Here is a 27,679-nt window from a genome sequence, read left to right as displayed (position 1 = left end):
CTAAATTGATCTTCAGCCGTACCTATTTTGTTACTCAGTACCAGCATAGGAGAGGGTTGTTTGATCTACTTTTTTTATTTTGGCAAGTATGATTTTAACATCCAAGAAATATTTTTGCTTTCTGACTAGTTTTCATAGTTTATGGATGTAATATTAAATTTGTTCTGGTACCAATTCCAATGTGGAGGAGGTAGGGTGTTTCCCCTACAGCACCAAGCAGTTGTACCCTTCTGCTGTCCGAGAATTCAGTTCAATTCTGATACTGTCTACCTGGAGATTAGCATCAGATTCCACAGTTTAAGGGTTCAGTCCTACAAGATTCCACCCCCATAACTTCAGATGCTCGTCACAGGCCCAGGTTGTTACCTTTACTTCTACCTACTGGCTGTCTATCAGAGCTTCACATGACCCCTTCCTTGGGTGCTATTAATTTGCTAGAGCAGCTCACAGAACTCAGAAAAACATTTAACTCATTAGATCACCAGTTTATTATAAAAGGATATAACTCATGAACAACCAGATGGAAAAGACACACAGGGCAAGGTATGGGGAAAGGGTACGGAGCTTCATGCCCTCTCCAGGTATGCCATTCTCCCCACATCACCAACCCAGAAGCTCTCTGAACCCCATACTCCTGGGTTTTTATGGAGGCCCCCTTACATAAGCACGATTGATTAAATCATCAACCATTGGTAATTGAACTCTATCTCTAGCCCCTCTCCCCTCCCAGGAGCTCAGGGGGATGGGACTGAAAGTTTCAACCCTCTCTTCACAGGGTTGGTTCCTCTGGTGACCAGCCCGCATCCTTAGCTGATCCAAGAGCTTTCTAAAAGTCACCTCATTAGCATGACAAAAGACTCCTCTACCACTCATCACTCAAACATTTCAAGGGTTTTAGGAGCTCTGTGCCAGAAACGGGGATGAAGACCAAATATATGTTTCTCACTATAAATCACAGTATTAAAAATATCTTTTTACATCTCTCTGACTATCATAATTACTTTATTTAAAGTTCCTTTCTATTTTTTGCACTATGTTTAATTCTTCTGGATTACTTCTGTTTGTTCATCTCATTCTTTCTAGTTTATGCTATTATATTTCCTGAAATATCTGGTGATTTCTGATTGTCCAGTCATATTTATAAGTAATGGACTGTTTGCTTAGGATTGGTAGTTTGCATGAGTTTCCTCAAAGGTTGTGTCAGTCTGTTTCTGAACTGACATGGACTCTATGCTTGAGGCTAGATCTTTCCACAGTTGAGCTTCCCGTGAGGTAGAAGGAAGGTGGAACAGGCAATCTGGGAACCACCACCAAAATTAGGAAGCATTCTTTTAGGGGGGAGCATAGCAATTAAAAAATTTGAGATGTAATGATATATGTGCTTCTTTATTAACACATTCAATGATGTGTTAATAGCAGTGGGTCTAATGACCACCATAATTTAAAAAGTGTGATAAGTGTTGGCACAATTTGGGCCCCTGGAACAACTCTAAAGTAATACGAAAAAAATGTGTTATTTCTTTTGGTAGCAAAACCGCACTTACATAAAGACGCAGACGTAGAGAATGGACTTGAGGACCTGGGGAGGGGGAAGGGTAAGCTGGGACAAAGTGAGAGAGTGGCATGGACTTATATATACACTACCAAACGTAACGTAGATAGCTAGTAGGAAGCAGCCACATAGCACAGGGAGATCAGCTCAGTGCTTTGTGACCACCTAGAGGGGTGGGATAAGGAGGGTGGGAGGGAGACGCAAGAGGGAGGAGATGTGGGGATATATGTATATGTATAGCTGATTCACTTTGTTATAAAGCAGAAACTAACACACCATTGTAAAGCAATTATACGCCAATAAAGATGTTTAAAAAAAATCACACTTAAACTACTGTGGATGGTCCCCTACATGTATATGATGCTAAATTTCAGATAGAGGATTAATTTTTTTTCCCATCCAAATTGGTGCCCTCCCTGACTTCTCTCTTAAGGCTGCAGTAACAATTCTAAAAACTTTGATTCAAAAAACATGAATTTCCCTGTTTAGCAAAGAAAGGCCCTCCTGATTTACTCTTGCCTATCTTTTTAGCCTTATCTCCACTTTTCAATACCAACCCATGGCCAATCAGACCATATCTACTGCTCTTTCATGCCTCCTTATCCTCACATTCCCTTGGAATTCCCATACATTCCCTTGGAGTGGCCTTCAGTTTATCCTGAATTCTTATTCTAGCTATGTCCTTCATCTTCTTACCTAGACTAGAAAGAAGTTCTCCCTGCCCTTCTTATCCCTCCAACTGATTTAGATTCCCATATTGTACATATTGTATTATAATTGTCTGTTTACTAACTACTCTGTCTACTTTCAAGTTGGCTTTTAAGAGTAGGTACTTTGTTATGTTCATCTTTGTCAGTATGAAGAACCTACCACGTGGTAGGCACACACACAAAAACATGCCTTAAAAAAATGAAATTGTGTTTGTTGCAAGCCCTAACATCTTCTATTAAATCTGTTCTCTTCAACCTGAATTGATGTGTTCTCTCTTGCAAATCCCTGTTGCGTTACTGTCAGAACTACTTTCAAGCTAATTCTCTAATCATTTCATTTCATAATTGGTTCATTTTGTCTGCCTTCCCTGCCCTCCCCCACTCATCCCGCACTTACCCACCCTGCCCTGGCAACCAGTGTCATACATACTGTCTCACAGCATGACAGTAATTTTAACCCTGGCTGCATGTTAGTAACACCATATTTGTGCCCTAGCCCTTCCCAGACTGAAGTCTTGTGCTTACTAAAAGCTGCTCAGGTGATTGTAATGTGAAGCCATGATTGCGAATTACTGGTGCAAACCATTATCTGATAAAAAAGTTAAAATCATAAAATTTAAAATAATTTCTGATAATAAGTTGACAGTATTAGGACGCTGGCACAGATAGAAGACATGGGAAGGAAAAGATAAAACGTTTCGGTGGAGACAAATTTTTCACTTGATTTTTCTATAGATAGAAGATCTTGGTATTGATTGCATCCGTCTCCTTTTTAAAAAACCAGTATCATAGCTTACATGTTGTATGATTCCATTTATATAACAATTTTGAAAGGATGAAATTTTAGAAAGGAGAACAAATTAAAGGAAGCCAGAGGTTAGGTTATAAAAGGGCAACATAGGGGGTCCTTATGGTGATAGGATTGTTCAGTATCTTGTCTGTGGATACATGAACCTACACAGTGATAAAATTGTACAGAACTAAATATACACATTCACAAATGAGTACAAGTAAAACTGGGGATATTTTTTTAAAAAAAGAGAGGGTCAAGTGAAAGGAAGTTGAATGAAAAACAAAAGACAGTTTAAACCTGAATGGTACTTACTTCCTGTGGTTAGACCCCAACTCTAGTTTAGAGACAATGAAGAACATCTCTTTTTTAAAGAGATTTTTTTAATTATGGAAAATCTATTTCTCATGAGCATATTTTTTGAACCCCATGAGAATTGAGATTGACTTCTTTCCCTAATACAGTTCAGTGCAAGTAGAAAGAACACTGGGGTCTGAGAGCAAAGTTATAGATAGGTTCAACGTTAAACCCTTTAAAGCTCTGACATTGGGCATGTCACAAAATGGTCTTATCCTGCTCCTTTTTATAAACGGGGCTCAACTGTTGTTGTGAAGAATAAATGTGATTAGATTTGTGGCGAGATACACAAATGCAAGTAATTGTTAGAATTTTCCTCTAGAATTCATTTGTCCTCTTCCTTTTGTTTTTTATTGATCCTCCCTAAAGGTTATGGTACTCTGTTCTTTTCTGAGCATGTTCTCAGTTCATCTGTCTGCTTCTACCTCAAGATGCCTTCCCTGGCATAATTCTATGTTGAATTTGTATAGTACAAATCTCAGGAGTGTGTGTGTGTGTGTGTGTGAACTCAGGAGAGAATATCTGTGTAGTGCTCTAACCCACTTGTCCTTTCTAATTCTGTAGGGGAAACCCAAGAAGAAGCTTATTGACAGGAAGAACACGGTAACTGATTTTTGAAAGTTGAGAAGTTCTTTCCGTGTGCATAATATGTGGCCATGCACAGGCTAAGCATGATACTTTATATAACCATTTCAGTTTGACTCACCTTAAATAGTAACATAAAAATGTTTTCTATTGAAGCACTATTCTGTGGCAACTTTTTACAAACTAAGTTTGGGATTTATAATTTTATAACTACAATATGTCATTTCAGTGATAATAATAGTATTCTTGTTTGGCTATGTGAGAGAGCCCAAAGTATTAATGAGATTTCAAGACCTGTCTCATACTAAATTCAAAGAAAAGGTTATGTTTTGACCTTGACATACCTGGGGCATACAGCTTTGCACCTTATGGGACTGAGCAGAGTTGCTTCCAGTTTGCCTTGGAACTAAAAGTGTGCAAAATACCTGTGGCTCTTAATTTTGGCAGAGGAGAGAAAGGTCTTAGAAGAATGGCTGGGATGGCCTTGCCCAACCAAAGACTGCAACCAGAACAAAAACTCTTAACCCTAATTACACATCTTCTGGTTTGAGAGATTATGTACATCCCCTTTGTGCTATTTCTCTTTACAAAGCAAAATGGCAATAAGAAAGAAACCTCCTATAGCTAGCTTTTTGTTTTACATTTAAAAATTAAGATAAATTTGGTTTTCTCTTCCAAATCTTTTGAAGCATAAATCTAATTCTTCTTTAAAGAAGGAAAATATGATTGCCATTTAATGTAGGGAAAACTGAGAGAAATCAAGTTTTGTAGCTTGTTTCCAAATGAAAGTCATGCTTAGTTTATAGATTTTCTCCCGTTGCTAGTCAAGGAATATACTTCCTAGAGTATACTACGATCAATTTGGAAATTAGAAAAAAATACTTAAACAACAAGAATATTTAAAGATCAGTGGGTTTTGTCCTTTCTTCAGGACAATTTATATTGCCATCAGTACGGGTTTTCTGGTGGTATAGAGGTATAAGCAAATAAAAGGTGACATATAACAAACCTTATGCTGAAGCATGAAACAAGTCTTAATACGTTTGAAAGGATTAAAATCATACAGAGTATGTTCTTTGACTACAATGATATTAGAAATCAATAACAAATATTTGGGAATTAAACAACACACTTCTAAATAATACATGAGTCTAGGAAGAAATCATAAGGAAAATTCAAAACATTTTGAACTGAACGATAATAAAAATATAACATTAAAATGTGTGGGATGCAACCAAAGTACTGTTTGGTGGTGTGTGTAATGGGTGTGACATAGCTTTAAATGCTTGTATTAGAAAACAGAGGACTAAATCATTGATCTAATGTTCCATTTTATGAAACTAGAAAAAGAAGAGTAACCGAAAGTAAGTTGAAGAAAGGAAATAATAAAGGGCAGATGAATTAAATAAAAGACAAGCAATAAAGAAAATTAATAAAATCCAAAATTGTTCATTGATAAGATAGCAGAATTGATAAACTCTTAGGTAGACTGATCTAGAAAAAAGAGAAAACACTAATTACCAATATAGAGTAGGAAAGAGGGGATGGGTATCACTATAGATCCTACAGACATAAAAAGGATATTAAGGGAATATTATTAACAACCTTATTTCACTACCTTGGCAACCTAAATGAAATGTCTGAATTCCCTGTGGGGAGGGAACTCTTAGTAAAACTGACACAAGCTGAAATAGAAATTTTGAATAGCCCTATACTAAATCAGAATATTGAATTTGTAATCAAAAACTTTCCTACAAAGCAAACTCCAGGTAGTTTCACTGGTGAATTTATCAACATTTGAGGAAGAATATACACCAGTCTTACACAAACTCTTTCAAAAACATAGGCAAGGATACTTCCCAATTCATTTTATGATGCCAGAAAAGTATGACATGAAAACCTGACAAAGACATTTAAAAAAATTACAGGCTAATGTCTACATGAACATAGATACAGAATTTCTTAAAAGAATATTAGCAAATAGAATCCATCAGTATATGAAAAGGATAATACAGATGACTAAAGTGAGATTTTCCCCAGTAATGCAAGGTTGATTTAACATTTGAAAATTAGTCAGTATAATTCACCATATTAAATAAAGGGGAAAAAACCAGATCATCATTTTATTGCTAAAAAAAAAAAAAAAAGAAAAACCCATGTGTGTTAAATTGATGAAATTCACCACATGTTTATGAGAAAAACTCTTACACATCAGGCATAGAAGAGAAATTCTTCAGTCTGATAAAGGCCTTCTATGAAAAACCTGCTTCTAACGTCTTACTGACATAATGAAGGTTACCCTGTGATTAGTAATAAGGCAAGATGTCTGCTTTCACCACTTGTATTCCCTTTATACTAGAGGTCCTAAGCAGTACAGTAAAGCAAGGGGAAGAAAAAGAAATAAAAGGCATAGAGATTAGAAAGGGAGATGGTTAAATATCTTTACTCTTAGATGACATGATCAGGTTAGTAGAAAGTTCTAAGGCATACACAGAATAACTACAAGAACATTCAAGTGCACTTAGCAAGGTCTTGGGATACAAGGTCAATATACTCAAATCTGTTGTTTTTTTAGTATACTAGCAGTAAATGGAAAATGAAATTTAAAATTCCACTTATAATAGCTTTTGAAAATATGAAATTCTTAGGGGTAAATTTAACAAAATATGCTCAATACCTATATATTAAAAGCTCCTAAATATTACTTAAAGAGATTAAAGAGGGCTTCCCTGGTGGCAGAGTGGTTAAGAATCCGCCTGCCAATACAGGGGACACAGGTTCGAGCCCTGGTCCGGGAAGATCCCACATGCCGCGGAGCAACTAAGCCCATGCGCCACAGCTACTGAGCCCGCGCTCTAGAGCCCGCACGCCACAACTACTGAAGCCCGTGCACCTAGAGCCCGTGCTCTGCAACAAGAGAAGCCACCGCAATGAGAAGCCTGTGCACCGCAACAAAGAGTAGCCCCCGCTCGCTGCAACTAGAGAAAGCCCGCGCATAGCAATGAAGACCCAACGCAGCTAAAAGTAAATAAATAAATTAAGAGATTAAAGAAGATCTAAATAAGTGCAGAGATATGTCATGTTCGTGGATTAGAAGACTTAATATTGTAAGTATTCATTCTCCCCAAATTGATCTAAAGAATATTCTAGTAGTTTTTTTTGTAGAAATTGACCGTTTTTTTTTTCAATGTATGTGAAAATGCAAAGAGCTTAGAATATCCAAAGTAATCTTGAAAAAGACCTAGAGTACCAGACTTAAAGAAATATTATAATGCTATAGTAATCAAAACTGTTGCAAATTGATCAATGGAACAGAATAAAGAGCCCAGAAAGAGGCCTGTATGACTTTAAACAAAAGGCCTAAAGTAATCCAATGGGGAAAGGAAACTTTTTAATAAATGGGGCTGGAACTGAATATTGTATTTTAAAAAGTGAACTTCAACCTCTGTCTCCCACAAAAATTAGAGGTGATTCATAGACATAAACATAAAAGCTATTACTCTAAAACTTTGTAAGGAAAATATCTTTGTGACTTTGGACTTGGCAAAAGTTTTTAGACATGACACAGAACGTAATCAGCAAAAAAGAAAAAATGATAAGTTAGATTTCCTCAAAATTAAAAATTTTTGTTATAAAGACACTATTAAGAAAATTACTAGACAAGCCATAGGCTGAGTAAAGATATTCATCAAACATATCTGTCAAAGGACTTGTATATAGAAAATATAACAAACTCCTACAACTAAATAATTATAAGACAATCAACCCAGCTACAAATGGGTCAAATGCTTGGACATTTTAAAAGGAAGATACGTGAATAACCAATATACTAATGAAAATGTGCTTTACAGCCTTTGTTATAAGAGATTTGCAAATTAAAATCATGAGATACCACTAAACATCCAGCAGAATGGCTGAAATTGTATCAAATCATTACATTGTACACTTTAAATATCTTATAATTTTATTTGTCAATTATACCTCAATAAAACTGGAAAAAAATCAAATAGTGAGGATGTGGAGCTCATGGAACTCTGATAAATTGTCACTGGCAGCATAAACTGGTACAGGCACTTTAGAAAGAGTCTGGCAGTTTGTTAGCCTAGAAAATTCCACTCTGAGATCTTTACTCAGAAGAAATGAAAAGCATAACCACAAAATGACTTGTACAAAAATGTTCCTAGCAGTTTCATTCATAATATTCCAAAACTAGAAGCAACTTCAGTGTCCAACAAAAGGGGAATAGGTGAACTGTGGATTATTCATACACTGGACTCATCCTCAGCAAAAAAAAGATCCATACTGATATACACAACATGGATCAATCTCAAAAACATGCTGAATGAAAGGAGACAACACGAAAGAGTTCATACTGTACTATTCCATCTTTATGAAATTCTAGGACAGGCAAACCTAACATGGGATGCAAAAATTCAGAATGGTTTCCTTTGGGAGTATGAGGGAGGGATTTACTGGGAAGGGGCATGAGAACTTTCTGAGGGGATAGTAATGTTAGAGTTTGGGTTACATAGCTCTAGGTCTCATCAAATGGACATATGGACATTTAATATTTGGATGTTTCACTGTGTGTCATTTTTAGCTCCCCCCCGCCAAAAAAAAAAGAAAAGAGAAAAAACTTTCAAAGCCCTATAAAATATTGAACTCTAGATCCTAATGATTTGAGTGTTAAAGTGTTTAGGAGTGGAGTGCACTGGTGTCTTCGTGCAACTTTGAAATGCTTTAAAAATTAGGTGGATTGATTGATGGATAGAAGAAGAGAAGATTGCATATATATGTGATGAAACAAATATAGTAAGATATTCATTGTAGAAAATGGCCAGTGGGTATATGGATGTTCACTGTATAATTCTTTAAACCTTTCTATTTGTTTAAATATTTCATAGTAAAAGTGTAGAAAAATAAAATAAAGTAGACATAGATAAAAGGTATTACAACTTATGGGGAATTCAATTGTTTATTCATTCAAAAGTATTCATGGTATGTCAGGTGCGTGCTGAGCAGTCTCATAAGCATCACTGATCCAGTGAGAAACAAGACAAGCGTGGGCCTTGCCCTTATAGAACTATAATTCTGTTTCTTTTCCCAGCATTCCCTACCTCCATTCCTTGTAATAGTTGTGATTTATATGTCTGTTCAGGGTTTCTTAGAAGCTTATAGTTGTTATTTTAAAATATCAGATTTGTTTTATTTTCTTTATTATTTAATTGGCCAAAAATCTATTTTCATAACTGTGTGTGTGTGTGTGAGGGGGTAATGTTCAGTTGTTGAGACTATGATAAAGTGGGGTTGAACTATTTTTAAAGTTTATTAATTTGCATCCCTTTTCTGCATCAGGTTCTGTATCAGGACCCTCCCAGTTCTTGGTTCAATTTCCCTCTCTAGAGGGGAGGCCTTCAAAATACTTACTATCCAGTCCATCCACCCAGAAATCTCTAAAAGTCCTAAATAGACAAAAAGACACAGCCTTTCCATCCTACTCAGGGACTGAAAACTCCCAGAGGAATGAGGATGAATTTCCACCTCAAAGGGAATACGCTTTGAGTTGTGAAGAGTTCACAAGAGAGAGAGTTCAGAGCCAGCCAGTTAGATCTTGAGTTCTGGGTATACAGAGTTGGCTGCCTGCTTTCTGACACTAACATGGATACGTCTTTTCTGACTTAGTGACCAAGAACCCTGTCTCTCTTTGGTGACCTGGTTATCTCTGCCTGTGTTGTACTTTGCCCAGTCCTTGTGTGGATTGGGGCTGATTCCTGTCACTTAACCTAATTTATGATTTATTTTATCTAATGCCTAATGTATCTGTAGCCATTCCCTCTCCTCATCCCATTTCCCATCCATGATCTGATTGAATTTGGTGTTGTCCTGCATCTGCTGCCTTCCCTTGTCTGTTCCTCTGACCCTAACTCCTGACCTGTACTCAATACCTGGAGAGTCCCTGCCACCTCTCCCCAACTCCTCCTGTAACTAAGTACGCTCTAAGAGAGAAGTTACTCCTGTTGGAGCGCTTGAGACTTGGTGCGTCCCAAGGTCTTGGTGACTTTTCACGAAGATGCTTTCTCTGTGAGTCTCATTCAGCTCTGTGCTGCCATATTCACAGATTATCAGCCATTCCTCTCCTCGTCTCAACCTGTGCTAAATCTGTATTTATTAAATATTATATACGTCAAAGGAATATTTGTGTAATTCTGAGTAAGTTATAATGAATAAATAAAATAATAAGTACACCTCTAGCCATCACCAGCTTAAGAATTAAAGTGTTACCAGTATCTCTAGTCATTCTTAAGGCATAGTTGGGTAGCACTTTATGATCTCTGTACTGAATAGTCAGCCAGTATTATTGAATACTTAAAAATACTTAAACATTGTCTTCAGATATGTTTTTGTTCAGAACATTTAACAAATTCAGATAGCCCATTAGTGAAATTCTAATGTAGATTCCAGTGTTCCCATTTATCTGTCAAACATTTTAGAATTCACTAGAGTAACCATGCCTGGCCTGACATCATTACAGAGTTCTGTCAAACTTAGCCTTGGAATAAAGGAGAGAACTTTCTGAAGGCTCTAGCTACCATGTTTTTTCCCATAGAATGGCCGTTGATGGAGCACCGGAATTGAAGGTAGAGAATATGAATTCAAGGGCCAAGCTGCACGCTGCTCTTTATGAGAGGAAGCTCCTGTCTCTGGAGGTGCGAAAACGTCGACGACGGAGTGGCAGATTGAGGGCAATGCGGCCAAAATACCCAGGTACCGGCTGGTGAGCTTTCACTAAGCTCTATGATCTGTGTCCTGTCAGACCGATTTAATCAGCTTCTTAATTAACCCTTAATGAATCAGAACTTTCTGATCACATATGCTTACTTTTTTTGATATAGTCTTTTTCCTCGGAAACTTGTTTCAAAAGGATAAGTTTTTAAACCTTCCATTCTATGATATTTGTATTGAAGAATATCCGAAGTCCACACATTTTGGCCTTTGCTCTTACTCTTACAGCATCATTTAACTACCTGATACTTAGCTTAAGTTTAATGGAACCCTGAGCGTCATTGTTTGGGTTTTTCATGATTAGGTATGAAGTCCAGTTCGTCCTTTGACATTGCTGAATTGTGTAAGTATTTTAAACATGAACAGAAAAAGGGGAATTTCTTTCTCTCCTAGAATCTCCCTTGTTACAGATCTGTTTGTCACTGACGAATTGACTTCCTTTTTCTCCCTCCTTCTCTCGTTTGTTGAGTGCCTGTATCAAGCACATTAGTCACTGGGGTTTCATTGGTGAATAAAAAAGCTATGGTCCTTGTCCTCATAGACCTTCCAAGGCAGTGAAGGAGAAGGATAATGGATAAACATATGATAGAAAGATATTCCCCTGCTTACTGTACCCCCGTGAAAGATGCCCTTCTGAAAACCTCTAACACGCCGTAGAGATTACTCTACTAAAAGGGTTTTTGCCTTACGTTGTGAGAGAACCATTGGTATTATGATGAGAAACATCAACTCTAATGAAGATGATTAATAGGTTTTTAGAATATGTAAGAGGGACATGTGTATGTTGTTAATTTTGTGCATTATTTGTGGTCTGATTTAGAAATGGGTTTTTACTGAAAAGATAAAAGGAAGGTATTGGGAGAGAGGAAAATTTAATCCTTTTTTCAGCAACATTAGTGATTCTTCGCATTTAGTGATTACCCAACCAGCTGAAATGAATGTTAAAACTGAGACAGAGAGCGAAGAGGAGGAAGAAGTTGCCTTAGACAGTGAAGACGAAGAACAGGAAGCTTCCCAGGAGGAGTCTGCAGGGTCCCTCGGAGGAAATCAAGCCAAACACACACCCGCACTGACCGTTATGGTAGAAAATTCACCCAAAGAAAATGCCATGAAAGTTCCTGAATGGAATAACAGAGGTGAACAGTGCTGCAAAACTGAGACTCAGGAACCAGAGCCTAAATTTAACCTGATGCAGGTTCTGCAAGATAATGGCAATCTTAGGTATGTACCTTTCCTAATTATAATAGCAAAACTGAAAACAGCTAATTTGTACTGTGTACCAGGGTATTGTGCTTGTGGCTTTATAGCCATTTTTCATTTCTTATGCACAGGAATCCTGTGAATTAATGACTGTGATTTGATATTATTACTATCAAGGAAATTGAGCCTTAGAGAAATTGCTTGTCCAAGTCTAAAACTATGATACAAACCCAGGTCTCATTGGCTCAACAAATATTTGTTGGGTTTCAACGTTAGTGACTAAAGAGCACAAGATGACTGAGACAGGGCGCTCAAGCAGTTCATGGCTTAGAGTGGGGACACTTAAAGAGCAGGGGCTGTGACCCCAGTATGGACAAAGGGCTCTTAGGACACAGGAAAAGGAGCGATTGGTCTTGCTTGGGAGGGCTAGAGAGACATTAGGGAGGAGGCAATATTTGAACCAGGCCTTCCCCGATAGGTAGGCTTTCTGGATTTGGGAGGTGACAGCTAAGTATGGGAGTGCTAGTAGAGGGAATAAAGGCACAGAGGGGTGATAGTACAGTCATTCATTCAGTTCCTCGACAAATATTTATTGAGCACTTGATCTATACCAGGAATTGTGCTGGGCTGTATAGTGTTACGGTGGAGACCAAAACAGTTGTGGAGCCCACAGTCTAGTGGGGAAGACTGACAGTAAACAAAGAAACAAGGTAATTTCAGGCAGTAAGAAGTGCTGTGTAGACAATAAAATAGGGTGTAGTATTAGAGTGTAATTGGACAGAAAGTTTCTGTAGCTTCTGGTGCTTTGGGCATGGAGAGGTAAGTTTTAAGGTGAGTCCTAAATGATGAGAAGGAGTAAGTCATGTGAATATCAGGGAGCAGAATATTCCAGGCAGAACGGCAAGTATAAAGAACCTGAAATTGGAATGAGCTTGGCAAGTTTGAGAAATACAGATTAGTGGTGTGACGTTACATGGAGAAAAGGGTGCAATAAGAAGTGAGACTAAAAAATTGGATGTCATTTGATCATAAAGTGCCATAGAGGAGCCTGGACTTTATTTCCTAGATGGATAATTTCTAAGCAGATGGGTGATATGGTCAGATCTTGATTTAGAAAGTAAATTCCGGTTGCATTGTGGGATAGTGATTGATAAGAGGGGAACTAAGGGTAGAGAGCTGAGTTAGGGGCTGTTAAAGTAGTCCAGAGCCAGGAAGATGAAGGTCCTGATCAGAGCAATGGCTATAGGAATGAAGAGAATAGGATGGAGTTAATGAAATTTGCAAGTTAAAATTGGTAGGGCTTGGTCCCTGTAGATGTAAGAATTCCAAAGAGACTGAATTTTCCAAGTTTGGTAACTTGGTGCTGCCATCAGTCAATATAAGGAGCACAGGAGTTGGTTTCATGATAGAAATAATGTGTTTTATTTGGGACACCGTGAGGTGGAAGTGCTCTGGGATGAAGATGATCAGTAGATAGGTGAAAATAACAGCTTTGAAAGTCAGAGTTGAACAGGACTGTACAACTTCAGAGTAGATGAGCTTGTCATTTCAGTTTAGTTCAGCAAGCATAGACAGAAGAAAAGGAGGAGAACTGAGGCCTGGAGTAAACCAGTGTTTAATAGTAAAGAGACCAAGAAGTAGCAGTTAGAGAGGTAGCTATAAAACTGGGAGGAGACAGTATAGAAAAGCTACAAGATGAGAGTTTCAAGCTATAGAGTGCCTCCAGCAGCCCAAGTTAGGATGAGGCCTGAAAAGAGTCTCCTGCATTTATGACCTGGGGGTGGACTTAGTGGGCAGAAGAGAAATTGTGAGTTGAGCAAATAGGAAAGCAAGTGTGAACTAACTTTTTCAGAGAGTTTGACAACGAGTGAAAGACAGGTGAGAACTCACCAGAGAGAGAGAGCAAGCTAAGAGAAAAAAGATTTCTTAAGATAGGGATTCTGGAGCTTATTTAGAGACTAGGGGAAGGATTTGATGGTAAAAGAATTAGAGATACAGAAATGGATATATTGTCCTAAAGGAAGGTAGGAAGAGGACAGTGGAGGGGTGTCTCTTCCTGTAATGAATGCAGTAGTTAGAGGTTAAAGAGGCAGGAAGTGTAGGTATATAAGCATGACGGCCTTTAGTTTCTAAGCTAGAGGTCAGTTCTTATACCGCAAGGATGGAGGGTGATATTGGCGCTTAGGGGGTTGGAGGGTAGAGTTAAGGTTTGGAACGGTGCGTGGAGAATGAGAGTAGTTGCTTTAGTGGAGAGCAGAGAGGGCTCTGTCAGAAGACTTGGCTCTGGCTTTTCAGTGCTTGCCAACTGACGGTGTGACCACAAGCAAGTCAGAGAGCTTCTCTAGGCCTCAGTTTTCTTTTCTGTTAGGCCAGGGTATGGGGTTAGACATAGGTTTTTCAAACTGTGCTCTCTAGAGAGGAAGGAGGAGTCCACTGAATTGAAATGGAACATTTGAAAACCACTGGACTATATTCTAATGTCCTCTCCAGCAATAACATTCTACTTAGATGTTGTAGAAATAAATTAGTTATTCATAAATCTTACAGATCTTACTTTTAATGAGTAAACTCTTGTAATTGCAGGGTGTGTTAATGTAATAAATCAGTGGTTTTCAAACTGTGTTCCCTGGAGCTGCCCATAATTCTGTGGGGCATCTCAGTGGCTACTGAGGGATCTGGGGGTGGTCCATGGCAAGGATTCAAGACTCCAGGCCCCAGCCCACTAGTTGTGTATTTTTGTATACTGAGGATCTCCATAGGCTTTTATTTTTTAAAAATAGATTTCTTTGGTGTAAATTATTCTATTATTTTGGTTTGTCAGTTACAGATTACTAGCTGACCAATGTGTCCAATACCATAGGGACAAGCTTAGGATTAACATCCCACAGATCCCTTTAGTAAGGTTTTTAGAGATGGAAAACTCAGTTCTTGTTCGTTTGATTTACAACAGTGATTTGCAACAAAAGGTTGATTGAAATCTCAACTTCCAAGCAGTAATTCCCTTATCCAAAAGACCTTCATATTTTAATATTAGGGAAATAGTCAATAAAATTGGGTATTTTGCTACATTTGGAGGTGTCTGAAACATGCCATTTTTAGCTCACTTTATTGCAAGTGAATTTGTTGACCAAAATGGAGAGTCTTTTTTCATTTATTTTGACTTGAAAATAATTAGCTTATGGGAATGGTTGAGGGGAAAGTGTATATGGTCTCCAGAACAAGGATTTTAAATGTTCTTCTTGATGAAAAACATTTGAAAATATAAATTTCAAAATCATATTGTGCTCCCATAAACTATTCCTATTAATAACAAAGATGTAGCCTTATATTTCATGCTCTGAAGAGCTTGAAAAGCAAATCTACTCCCCAACCTGACTCCTCTCCCTTCCAGCACACACATAGAAGCTAGATGTAGACCCTCCTAGGATTTCCAGTTTACTCTGGACAAGTCCTTCGTCCTAACCTTGGGGGAACAGTGAGTAGAAAGCATTCAGTGATTGCATGTGTGAGGATTGTAAACAAAGTTTGTGTTGGGCCCTAATCTTCGCTGATGTAATTTTGGCTAGCATGTCAGAAGGCCAAGCAGCTGAAGTAACTACAGTCTCTCCTGAAAGAAAACAGATCTGCTGCAGTTAGCAGCTGAAGTGAAAGTCATCAGTGTTTCTCTGGTACTTCTGTCTTCTAAATGATAGCTTGATCAGATTTCCTTGTTTCCAGCCTAGACCACCAAGCAGAAATCAGCTGGGTTCTTCAGTGATGTTGCTGAGGTGCTTTTTACTATATGTGTGGAGTTCTTTTTCCCCCTGAACATCTGGGCTCGTTCTAGCCGGTCATTGCCTCTATGCCAAACTCTGTTGGACCTCACTCATTTGTTCTGGGCTCCAGCCACTCCCGTCTTGTAGTTGAGAAAAGCCTGACCTTAAATTTGGTCTCAAAGTTCCTTTGTAGGATTTATCTGTTTCCTGCTTTGGAGGCTTTTGCACACCAGAAATTAGTTGCTATAGCAAAAGCCATACTTTTGTACTAACTGATAAGTATGTTTTTAAGGGCCTCCAAGGCAGAAAAACCTTTCTGTATCAATACAAAGGTTCTTGTGAAAATTCAGTACTTTTCCTGTCCATTTCCCCAAGAAAGTTGTTTAAAAGTTCAGAAGATAAGGTATAGGAGTAGAAAACATGATTCTCTATTCTTGCTTGATTTCCCCCCCACCCCACCCCATGCCATGGTAATAATGAGAAAATAAGTAGGATTCTCCATCTCTGATTCTTTAAATAGAAAAAAAGAAATCTCATGTACTGGGTAGAAGGAATCTTTACTCAGTGACTGTATGATGGGCTTCATTTTTCTTAGCCATCCTAATAGAAGGATCCTCAAAGGCCACTTTGAGAGAGGCAAGCACACATTTGGTAGGTGCACCATTCTGTCTCATAACAGTATGTTGTTTTGGATTTCTGTAGCAAAGTGCAGGCCCGAATAGCATTCTCTGCCTATCTCCAGCATGTTCAAATCCGACTGATGAAAGACAGTGGAGGTCAAACGTTCAGTGACAGTTGGGCTGCCAAAGAGGATGAACAGATGGTGAGGCTCTTCTTGTTGGAACCTTTTTACTTTCCCTTGCTCTCCCTCCCTCCCTCCCTTCCTTCCTTCCTTCCTCCCTCCCTCCCTCCCTCCCTCCCTCCCTCCCTCCCTTCCTTTCCTCCTTCCTTCCTTCTTTTCTTTTTTTTCCTATACTAAGTTAAAGAACAGTATACTTGTGGTGAAAGAATTATTCCACAGTATAACTTGCAGATTTCTCTTACTTTTCTGTGAAGTGAATCTTGGATCTGGAGCCATGTTCATCACAGTATGTGTTGAGGGCACTAATTTACTTCATTCTGAAAATGGAAATTGATTGCTCATTAGATGTCAGGCCCGTGCAAAGCCCTAGAAAAGAATAACAATTTGCAGAGTCCTTTCTCAAGCAGCTTCACATTTTATTAATTCTGTGATATAGGCACTGTCATCTCCATTTGCAGGTGAGGAAACAAAGACCTAGAGGAAGAGGGTAACTTGCCTGTTGTCCTGTAGCTCATATGTGCTGAAACTGGAACTTAAACTCAAATGTTGCAATTGTACATTATTTGCTCTTGCACTGTTTCCATGGGTCATAAGGCATTTATTTTCTGTCCTGGCGGGGTCAAGTTAGCTCTTTGAAAGTCAACACTTTATCATGGGCCCTCTGAGAATGTACCATCCTCCATTTTAACATTTTTTTCTTTACTAGTTGTCACTTTATAAAATTCTTAGATTACTGGAAACAAACTTGTGTAATAATTTTTACTGTATATTGGTCATTCGAACCTGCCTAAAATTTAATACACTAGCAATGTTTTTCTTTTTGGATGAGAATGACAGGGAGCTTCAAGCTCTTTGGTAAGGTCAACGCATATAGAAGGAGCCACAGCCCTTCCTTAGGCTTTTTAACCACAGGGCTCTGTCACTGGAAAGAGAAGGACCATTAAGTCTGAGAAAGCTGCATCCTTTGTCCAGCTCAGTGGTGATCCTACTGTAATTTTCAGTTCTCCACATATAAGAGGCGTACAATATGCCGGGCTTATTATAAAAGCATGATGGATATCCCAGAAAACAACTTGTGAATTTAAAGTAACCAATACAACCCAGAGATAAAACCTTGTGTGTTGTGAGTAATTTTTCAACCATCAATGGAAAATGTTAGCTCTGCTCTTTCCAAGTGGAAAATTGAAACTGCCTTTTTGAGAGTCAGTTTGTCTGCTCCACTGTGAAAAAATAATGTTTTAATATAACAGCTTAAACCAGCCTATAGTAAAGACAGCAGAGTAGACCTATGAAATCCAACCCTCTGGTTATGAGACTGTTTCTTTATGTTGGAGTAAATTGTCACCAAAGGACAGTGAACCAAAATCAAATTCAAGAAGAAAAACATAGCTCAGAAGAGAATAACTGTTGCAACTGCTGACTTGGAATTCACACAGGATTTCTATGGAGCTTTTTATAAGAATATTCAGGATCATCACTGCAGAACTTAGTATCAGTTGTGTGCATTCCTATTTGAAAATCTATCTAAACAACAAACCCTAAGGCATTACCTGATGATTGTGGCAGTGGTCTTGTTTATGAGGAAGGTAGGTGTAGAATTGCCTTCTCTGATCCAAGTTAGGTTTAGAGCTTCTTTATCACGTAATTCACAGAAGGCACATCGACGGAAGTTCCCCAAATCCATCACCTTCAGGCAATTTTACTGTGTTTGGGGGTTGGGTGCAGGGAACTACTATCTTTAAGGCCCTTGGCCTTGCAAAATCTCTCTTTGAAGCATTTGTGATGTTATGAATGATCTGATTGGTATCTGTTCAGATTTCAAAATCCTTTGCCCCATCTCAAGTGAGATGTATCCCTTCTACCCCTTAATGACCTTTCACTATGCCCTCCTTGCCAACCCCCAACTCTAAAAGCACCCTTTTTCTTGCGGAAGAAAACATAAATAAAAAGCTATCGCCTTGCAAGCCTGGTAACAGTTCTTTCTTTCCATTAGTCACTAAACTTTTTAAATCAGTAGTTTCTGCTCTTCACCTGTATTCTTCAGTATCCATTCGTTTCTTAACCTCTACTTTCTGTCCCGTTTACTCTGCTGAAAGTGGTGTGGTCCTTTCCTGCTCCAGCCTCTTGGAAGCTGTGACATGGGAGCCTTCCTCCCTTGGCTTTCATGACACTGTTTTCTCCCTTGTTTCTTTCTACATTTCTGATGTTTCTGTCATGGTTTGTTGTGGTTGTTGTTTGTTTTTTTCTGATTCTTCCTCCTCTTTCCGATCTCTGAGTGTCAGTATTTCTGTATTCTTTCTCTCCCTTCTCACCTTTGATGACTTGATCCATGGTTTTAGTTTCCTCTACCTATTATTTTCCCTAAGTATCTTTTTATTTATTTATTTTTTTTTTAACTTTTTGGGTTTATTTATTTATTTATTTATGGCTGTGTTGGGTCTTCGTTTCTGTGCGAGGGCTTTCTCTAGTTGCGGCAAGTGGGGGCCATTCTTCATCGCGGTGCGCGGGCCTCTCGTTATCGCGGCCTCTCTTGTTGCAGAGCACAGGCTCCAGACGCGCAGGCTCAGTATTTGTGGCTCACGGGCCCAGCTGCTCCGCGGCATTTGGGATCCTCCCAGACCAGGGCTCGAACCCGTGTCCCCTGCATTGGCAGGCAGATTCTCAACCACTGCGCCACCAGGGAAGCCCTCCCTAAGTATCTTTCTCTGATCACCCTATTGGAAGTGATAGCTGCACTTCGAATTATTATAGTACTATGTATATATGAATTGTGGTACTTTTACAGCTACTACTTTATTACATAGTTATTTGCACACATACTTGATTTTGATTTTCCCACTGCCAGCTTGTTAAAGGAAGAGGATTTGTTTGTTTCGTTTTGTTCTTGTCTTACTGTATCCTTGTTATACCTAGTATGTTTGCTCTGGGTCTTATTTGTTGAAGTGTATAGTATACCTCTTCTTATCTCTCTATTGTGTAATCCCCTTGTAGCTTGTCTTCTGTTGCTTAAGCACAATCCCTTCTTTTTTTCCCCCAATGACTCTTTAATTTATAGGAGCTAGTGGTTCGTTTCCTCAAGCGAGCATCAAGTAACCTCCAGCACTCACTGAGGATGGTATTACCCAGTCGGAGACTGGCACTTCTGGAGCGCAGAAGAATCCTGGCCCACCAACTGGGTGACTTTATCACTGTGTACAACAAGGTAGGTGGTTCATCTGTTAGTCTTGTGCTTTGGATTGCCACGCGCTGTCAGAAACAGGCTAGAAGCCTCTGTCCAGCTGGGCGGAGAGGTTCTTCTTCCCTTTTAGCGTTATCATGTGCTGTGTGGGATGTTATGGGGAGCAGAACGTCACTCCCTAACCCAGCTGGTCTGAAAAGCTACTTATTACTTGTGAAGGCCCAGGGGCCGTAGTTCACTCTCATCCAAAGGCACATTCCTTTTGAGTGTTGTTGAACCTGAGATGAATCCTGAGCTATGTGAATTTGCATTGTCATTATTGTGCTTGGAGACAGTGGTGAATTGACTATTTGAGAGCAAATGTGAACTGTGGATTTAACACGGTGACACAGTCTTCCTTCCTGAGAGAGTTATACTTTGTTCTCTAGAACATTTTAGATAGTGACTTCATTTTACAACCAAGCCCAGAAAATAGACTATTTAGTGAGAGTAGTCTGCAAAGCATCTTTTATCCAAGGGTCTTAGAATGCTTTAGAAATGTCATTTTGGGGTGGGGGGAGCAGGGAGCATGGTCATTTTTCAGAAAGGAAAGCTGAGGCCTGGAAATTTAAATAGCTTTTGTGAAATGTGTGGAATGGTCAGTACAGTATCAACACACCAAATCCATAGCTACATAGCTACTCCAGCTCTGTTGAGAATTTTGGGACAACTTACATAAGTGAAGAATTTACTCAATTTGGATGCTGCTATAGGAGTATCTTCCAAGACCTGTCTTTCCTCTCCCTAACTGTAACAAAATACAGTATCTCTGTTGTCGTTCTATTAAAGCTTCAAGTGTGACCACAGACATTACCAAGCTCTTTTTTCACTGGGCTACCTGAGTAAAAAGTAGAAACATGATAAAAATTTATATTTATTATGCAGCTCTTACTTGGAAACTCTAAAATGTTTCATGAAATAATGACAGAAAATAATATATCAGATTTATAGGTGGCAAAAGTACATGGAGGAATTAAATGTCTTTACTATAAAGACAAATTAACCCAAGGGTATTGAAACCAGACGATGAAGTATGCATTTATCAGGAGTCAGTTTTATCTTGTTTTTCTGTGGGGTTGGGGACTGGATAGGAAACAGAACAAATGGCTGGAAAGAAATCGAAGAAGAAACTTGAGGAAGAAGAGGAAGATGGGGTGAATACGGAAAACTTTCAAGAGTTCATCAGACAAGCAAGGTAGAAGACATTCTTAATAAAAAGTATCTTATTCTGTCTTCCACACTGCCCCATTCATTCCCAGTAGCCCCTTGTTTCTAACATATGGATGTGAGTAAAATCACTCTTAGGAGGAGAAGAAGGGTTTCATAGGCTTGATCTCTCCATATCTCAGCCAATTTTTGGCTGTTGTCATGGTTTTAGTTATCAAAACACTGCTGCTGGGCATCTGGGCTGTATTTCTAGACAGCTTCAAAGTACACACCACTCTAAGGGCTGAGGGAGCACTTCAGAAAGCTGAAGTTAGAGGCTCTAGTGTTTACTGGATCTGAATTTATCCCTGACCTACTGATGCAGTGGAGATGACCACATTTTGCCTACGTTGAGTGGGTTGAAGAATTGGCAGTTTCTCAGCACTGTGAGGGTTACGCCTAATGTATATAAAATAAAACAAGTCCTTCATGCTTAAGGTTAGCTCTTAGGGGTTGAAAAATCTCAGCATTCAGCTCTCTATCTTGATACAAATTAGCCAGGCCATTCTTTGCTACTTTGGAGACCTTGGGGTTTACTCTGATCTTCATAGGAGCAGTTTCCAAGGTTGTCATTACGGTGTATTCTGAAGATAGGATATAGGTTCTTTGTAATATTGCAGGAATATTTTGCTTATTTGAAGACCACTTATCTGGAACATAGCCAGGCTCCAGGAAAAAAATGCAAAAGGCTGTTGAGGAGCTGCTGCAGATTTTACAAAATCCACGCATAATATGTTTACTGGAAGACTTCTATGGGCCCTCATCTGTTTCCTTACGCTTTCCATTTTGTGGATGTTTGTAAAAAGGGCATATAATTTCAATATTTGAAGTGACCTAGAGACCATCTGGTTCAGTTTCCATTGTATAGATGGTTAGGGAAATCTTCCTTGGTTACGCTGGTGAGTTTCCGTATTTATGATGAAGTGGCTTCTTTAGTGAATATATTCCAATTATCTAGAAGTGGGGTAGACAAACTGCCAAAGACCAGACAGTAAATGCTTCAGACTTTGTGAGCTACATGTGGTCTTTATAGCATACTCTTCTTTAAAAATATGAAAACCATTCTTAGCTGGGAGCCATACAAAGACAGCCTGCTGGTCAGGGTTGGCCCACTGTCTGTAGTTGGTTGACCCCTGATTTAGAACATGGCTGTCCAATAGAACTTCCTGTGTTGTAGCTACTGAGTACTTGAAATGTGGCTTGTGTAACCAAGGAAATGAATCTTTAATTTTAATTCATTTAAATCTAAATAGTCACATGTGACTAGTGGCTACTATATTGGACAGTGCCGATCTAGAATATTCACTGTGGAATGAATAAAACCTTGTCATGCTTTAAATTTTTCAGACTGCTTCATTTATATTTCTTTTTTACCATCTATTGATAGGGAGTTTCCAGCTTGTGCTTTTCGTTTTCCCCTTCTTCAGCTTACTCCATTTTCATAATAAAATCTGGTAGAAAGATTTTCCAGAACACCTTCCTGTTCTGACCATACTTTCTTTCCCCATTTCAGTGAGGCTGAACTGGAGGAGGTGTTGACTTTTTATACCCAAAAAAACAAGTCTGCAAGTGTCTTCCTGGGGACTCACTCAAAAAGTTCTAAAAACAGCAACAATCTTTCTGATAGCGGGGCAAAGGGTGGTAAGTATATTGGTTGATTAATGAAAAATAAGAAGAACAAGTGAAAAAATGAGATGTGCAAAGGGGAACCAAAAATAATATGTTGCCTAAGCACTAATAGACTCCAAGGTGGTAAAATTTTGCAGTGTGTGGGTAGGGGATGAGGAGGCCTTATAGTTTTGTCCTAAAAGCGCAAGAGGGACATGGTCTTTTTTTTTTTTTTTCATGAAAATTAACATCAGAGAGCTGTTTTCAAGACAAGCTAATAATACCTAACATTTAGTGAGCGCTCATATTACTGTCTACTGGACATGATCTTATTTTTTTACTTCCAAAAACCATATGGAGTAGGTGCTATTATAAAACTTCTCTACAGATGAGGGAACAGAGCTGAAAGAGACAGAGTAACTTGCTCAAGGGTGCCCTGCACCATACAGTGGAACAGGAATCTGAACTTTAGTCTGCCTGACTCAAAGCTTGTGCTCTTAACCTCTGTTCTTCTGCCTCTCCTAATGATAATTTCTCACTCCTGTTAAATTTTTTGGTTCCTCCAGCTATCACCATTTGCATTTGGGGTAGGAGAATTCTTTGTTGTGTGGGACTATTCCATACCTGGTGGGATGTCTAATATCCATAGTCCCAAGCCCTAAATGCCACCATCTTCCTTCAGTCATTGTGATAACCCAGTGTTCCCACGCATTTCAAAAATTTCTCACTGCTGGGGAACTCCATGATTGGGGATTTGGAACTGATGTGGACCAAACTATCTAGTTCATGTCATATGATCAAAAAATAGCAGCAATACTCAGTTATAAACAAAGCTTGTGCTTCAAGTGTAAGATTCATTTAAAATCTAGATGGAAGCATAAGAGATAGATAATCAATATACTAATTTTGTAGTATGCTAACCACTGGATTCAAAGATGTAGATTTCTTTGCTACTCTTAAGGCTATCATAGTCTAATGTGGAAAGAGCTGGGAAAATTGGTCATTTAAAATGTAGAGTGAGTTTTCCCAAGGAAACGGTGTTACTGTTTTAAAAACTGATTAGCTTCAGAGGTTAGTCTACAAAAGCCTATTTAGCTCACTGTATACTTAAAGTATTGTATTAGTAGAAATACTTCTGAGTCCAACCCTCTTCTCTGAGCTTTCCTAACTTACCTAAGTTCTAAAGCTAGTTTGTTTATCCGTTCATTCATTCCTTCTACATATTTTTAATGAACACTTATCATGTGTCAGACATTGTGATAGTTGCTAGAGATACAGGGACCAGGACTGTCACAGTTCTTGACTTTATAATATTTATTGCCTGCTGGATGAAGTTGGGTGAGTAAATACAGGAAGAAGGTTGGTGGGATCTCTGAAAAGATCCTCTAACAGTGTTGGGAAAGGGAGGCTGAGGAGTTTTTGTAATGAGGTTGGGGTAGGGAAAAGTGTGCTAGGCAGGTGAAGTCCTAGCTTCGCATTCAGGTAGTAACTTTTCCCCTGGTAGTAATGGGGAAGCCCTAACAGCATGTACTAGCAGCACCTGTTTGTACAGATGCGTCCTCAGAAATTCTGGGGTTCATGTGTTAAGGACTACCTTTACATAATAATGTCTATACCTAGCAATACCAATCAAGAATAACTAGAGGGGCAGTAGGAAGGCCTCAATCAAGGGAACCACAGTATGACATTTGATAGTATCTGGACTCGTTTCAAACATGAGCAAACAAATGTGTGACAGTATTACCAGTGCTGGTGGTGATGGACAGAAGAGAATTCATATGTCCTTATTCTTTCATTCTGAAAGATGATCTGTAAAATGGCCTGTCTTAAGTTTTTGTATGAACCTGGCCCTTGAGAAAGATTTTTGGAATATTTCTCTAAGTATATGATTAGCTCTGGCTGTCCTGTTTCAAAATTCTGTAGTAGAAAAAAAACCTAATTTATTTTATTAGAGCGATTTTGTTATTGAATATACTGATCAATCTATCTAATAAACAAACTCACTCAGCTTATTCAAGTAAAACTGAGAAGATTAAGATTCAGAGCTGTTGTAGTATCCAGGTATTATGCCAGCAAATATTGAGGCTGTTCTTTCTATCTCTTGGCAGTTGCTTGCTCCATATATATTATGACTTCTTCGCTCCACTGTGTACCACCGACCAGTTTGGTCTCTTAGCTCCCCAGGTCTGAATTCTTGAGAGAGGCATCTTACTGCCCTTACTCATTTTCTTCCCCAGGCATGTCCTAGCTTGTTGGCAGTCCATGGATGGCTGCCCTGGGTTTTGGTATCTTTTCCTCATTCAGTTAGCTGGAGCTGGGGTTGGGGCTAGTTGGGAATCATTTGGTTGGTGTCCCACTCAACAGGGCTGCGGGCGTGGCCATCTTTGGAAAAGTGTGGTGAGAAATACAATGGTTCCTAGCATTGATTACTAGTTGTGTTATATTTTGGAAACAAAATTATGTGTAGAGCAATGCTCTAGCATTTGATTAGTAACAGAGCCTAAGCTCAGTATTTATTTCTTATTTCAGATCACCCTGAAACGATGGAAGAAGTGAAAATAAAGCAGCCTAAGCAGCAACAAGCAACAGAAATTCACTCCGATAAATTATCTCGTGAGTGACTTCAAACCTACATAGATTTGCTGCTCTCTGATAAATCTCTAAGTGAAAAAAAGTCATCAGATATTAAATGATTTTCGGGCATGTGACATTACTCCAAAAAGCTCCTTTTCTTTGTTTTTCCTTTTCCCTTAGAATTTCCTTTTATCTACTGATAGCCTGTTATCCTTCCAAGGAATTTCTCACTTTCTTAATGTTTAAAATTCTGAGCACTTTTTTTCTAGAAGGGTGAAAATCAGAGGGAGAGGAGTTAGCTGTCATTATCAGAAACTTTGTCCTGATGCCCTAACGTTTGTAAAGCACCTGCTCTGGTTGATGGAGGTAGTCCCAACACCAGCTTTCAGAAGGGACTAAAAATAAACTGTTTCCATTGCCACATTGTCTGAGTGGGCAGTATTCATTAAGTTCATGATGAATCTCATTAAAGTTTGTATTTTTCATTATGTCTATTTCATGCTAAGATTATTTTGAGGTTTAAAAATGTTTGCTTCCTGTTTACATACAGAATTTACATTAATTTTCCCTAAAATCTGTTTTTGTTTGTTTGTTTTTATTTTAATAGGATTTACCACTTCAGCAGAAAAAGAGGCTAAATTAGTCTATACCAGTTCTTCCTCTGCTTCTTTCTCTGGTCCTGCTGCTACTCTTCTGCAGAAAATTCCCAACACCCATTCGTCATCTGTTATTACCACCTCTGACCTCTCACCAGGGCCAGGCCACCATTCTTCCGTATCTCAGATTCCTCCAGCTATCCCCAGCATGCCTCACCAGCCAGCAATTTTACTGAGCACGGTCCCTGACAGTGCTTCTCCCTCCATCCATCCTGGGACACAGAACGTACTGAGCCCCGCTGGCCTGCCGCGCTGTCGATCAGGCAGTTACACCATTGGCCCCTTTTCCTCTTTCCAAAGTGCTGTGCACATCTATAGCCAGAAACTGTCTCGTCCCTCTTCAGCAAAGGCAGGTGAGTGAGAGAATGAAAGGCACTCCACAATGTCAGCTTCTCCCCAGCCCCAGTTAAAAAAGAATGCCATCTCTTCCCTTTGCCTTTTCTTTTGAAAGGTAAAGGGACACAGGGTGCATAGTTCTGATGTGACTAAGGAAGAGTCTTGCATTTGGTCCAGTGGCACTCATTCACTGATAAGAAATGAAACAACTTCTTTTAGGTGCTGGGGATTAAGAAATGAGTACGACAAGGCTTCTATTTACTGGGAGCTTACAGCGTAGTCAAGAGATAATTGTGATATTTGTCTTTTTACTGTTGAGTTGTAAGTGTTCTTTATATATTCTGGGTACAAGTCCCTTGCCAGATACATGATTTAGAAGTATTTTCTCTCATTCTGTTGAGTATGTTTTTTCTAAGAATTTTATAGTTTAGGTCTTTTATCCATTTTGATGTAATTTTTGTATATGGTGTGGCATAAAGGTCTTAACATCTCTTTTTTTGCATGTGGTTGTTCATTTGTCCCAGCACCTTTTGTTGAAAGGCTATTATTTTCCTGTTGAATTGTCTTGGCACTCTTGTCAAAAATCATTTAATCTTAAATGTAAGGGTTTACTCCTGGAGTCTCAGTTCTGTTCCACTGATCTGTATATCTGCCCTTATGCGAGTACCACATTGTCTTCATTACTATAGCATTGTAGTAAGTTTTGAAATCACCAAGGGTGATTCTTCCATCTTTGTTCTTCTTTTTCATATTGTTTAGGCTATTCTGGATCCCTTGCATTTTCGTATGAACTTTAGGATCAGCTTGTCAATTTTTGCAAAAATAGGCAGATGGGATTTTGATAGGGATTGTGTTGAATTTGTAGATTAGTGAGTATCTTAACATTGGTCAGATTTTTAAACACCTGAGTAATATCCACGTTAAGGTGAGTTACAGTTAAGCTATGTTTTATAAATAGCCAATCTATATGTCTTAATCATTGTCTGAATTCAAATGAAATGGATATTGTAATGTGGAGCTTGAATCAGAGATATGAAAGGGTCTACTTTAATAAGTCATCATATGAATATGTACATATATGTGTATTAGTGCTAACTCTGAGTGATTATTCTTATGATTTAATCTTCTAAAATCAATAATAATTATGTTCTGGTTTAAATTTTTTCTCCCATGTGAGAGAAATTCAGTAAGGTCAGTGTCTCCAGTACCTTGTTGTTGTCATCAAAACTTCTTTTTTAAACCTTCCTTTTTTTCATACCTTCTGCAGAGGAGGATAAGGAATGGAAGAAGCTCATCAGTTCAAAAATATTTCCTGATTTCCATTGTGATTTCTTTCTTGACCCATGGATTGTTTATAAGTATATTGTTTAATCTTCACATAGTTGGCATTCTCTATTTTTTGTGATTGCTTTTTAGCTTATTTCCACTGTGGTCAAAGAACATACTCTGAATGGCTTAAACAGTAGTAGATAACAATATATAGTTGACAACAATATGCTTGACAACAATAATATCCTATAAGTGATTGGAGTCAAATTTTTCTATGGT

The 27,679-nt window shown here is 38.6% G+C and overlaps 1 protein-coding gene across 11 annotated transcripts in view; it reads left to right on the top strand.

Moving 5' to 3' along the window:
• TTLL5 (tubulin tyrosine ligase like 5) overlaps positions 1-27,679 on the top strand; it is a 302,536-nt gene that overhangs the window by 97,214 nt on the left and 177,643 nt on the right. For 6 of the 11 annotated variants that reach the window (XM_068542226.1, XM_068542235.1, XM_068542206.1 and 3 more), the window contains 9 exons: positions 3,974-4,012; positions 10,602-10,759; positions 11,692-11,998; positions 16,435-16,555; positions 19,590-19,736; positions 20,843-20,946; positions 22,471-22,598; positions 25,095-25,178; positions 25,747-26,148. In XM_068542226.1, the coding sequence (XP_068398327.1) occupies positions 3,974-4,012; positions 10,602-10,759; positions 11,692-11,998; positions 16,435-16,555; positions 19,590-19,736; positions 20,843-20,946; positions 22,471-22,598; positions 25,095-25,178; positions 25,747-26,148 (1,490 nt within the window). The remainder of the gene's footprint in view (positions 1-3,973; positions 4,013-10,601; positions 10,760-11,691; positions 11,999-16,434; positions 16,556-19,589; positions 19,737-20,842; positions 20,947-22,470; positions 22,599-25,094; positions 25,179-25,746; positions 26,149-27,679) is intronic. The other 5 variants (XM_068542242.1, XM_068542220.1, XM_068542214.1 and 2 more) reach the window with 2 other exon arrangements.

The sequence above is a fragment of the Eschrichtius robustus genome, chromosome 1 (genome assembly GCF_028021215.1).
Source record: "Eschrichtius robustus isolate mEscRob2 chromosome 1, mEscRob2.pri, whole genome shotgun sequence".
NCBI classification, from domain to species: domain Eukaryota; kingdom Metazoa; phylum Chordata; class Mammalia; order Artiodactyla; family Eschrichtiidae; genus Eschrichtius; species Eschrichtius robustus.
This window is presented reverse-complemented; position numbering and strand designations above follow the sequence as displayed.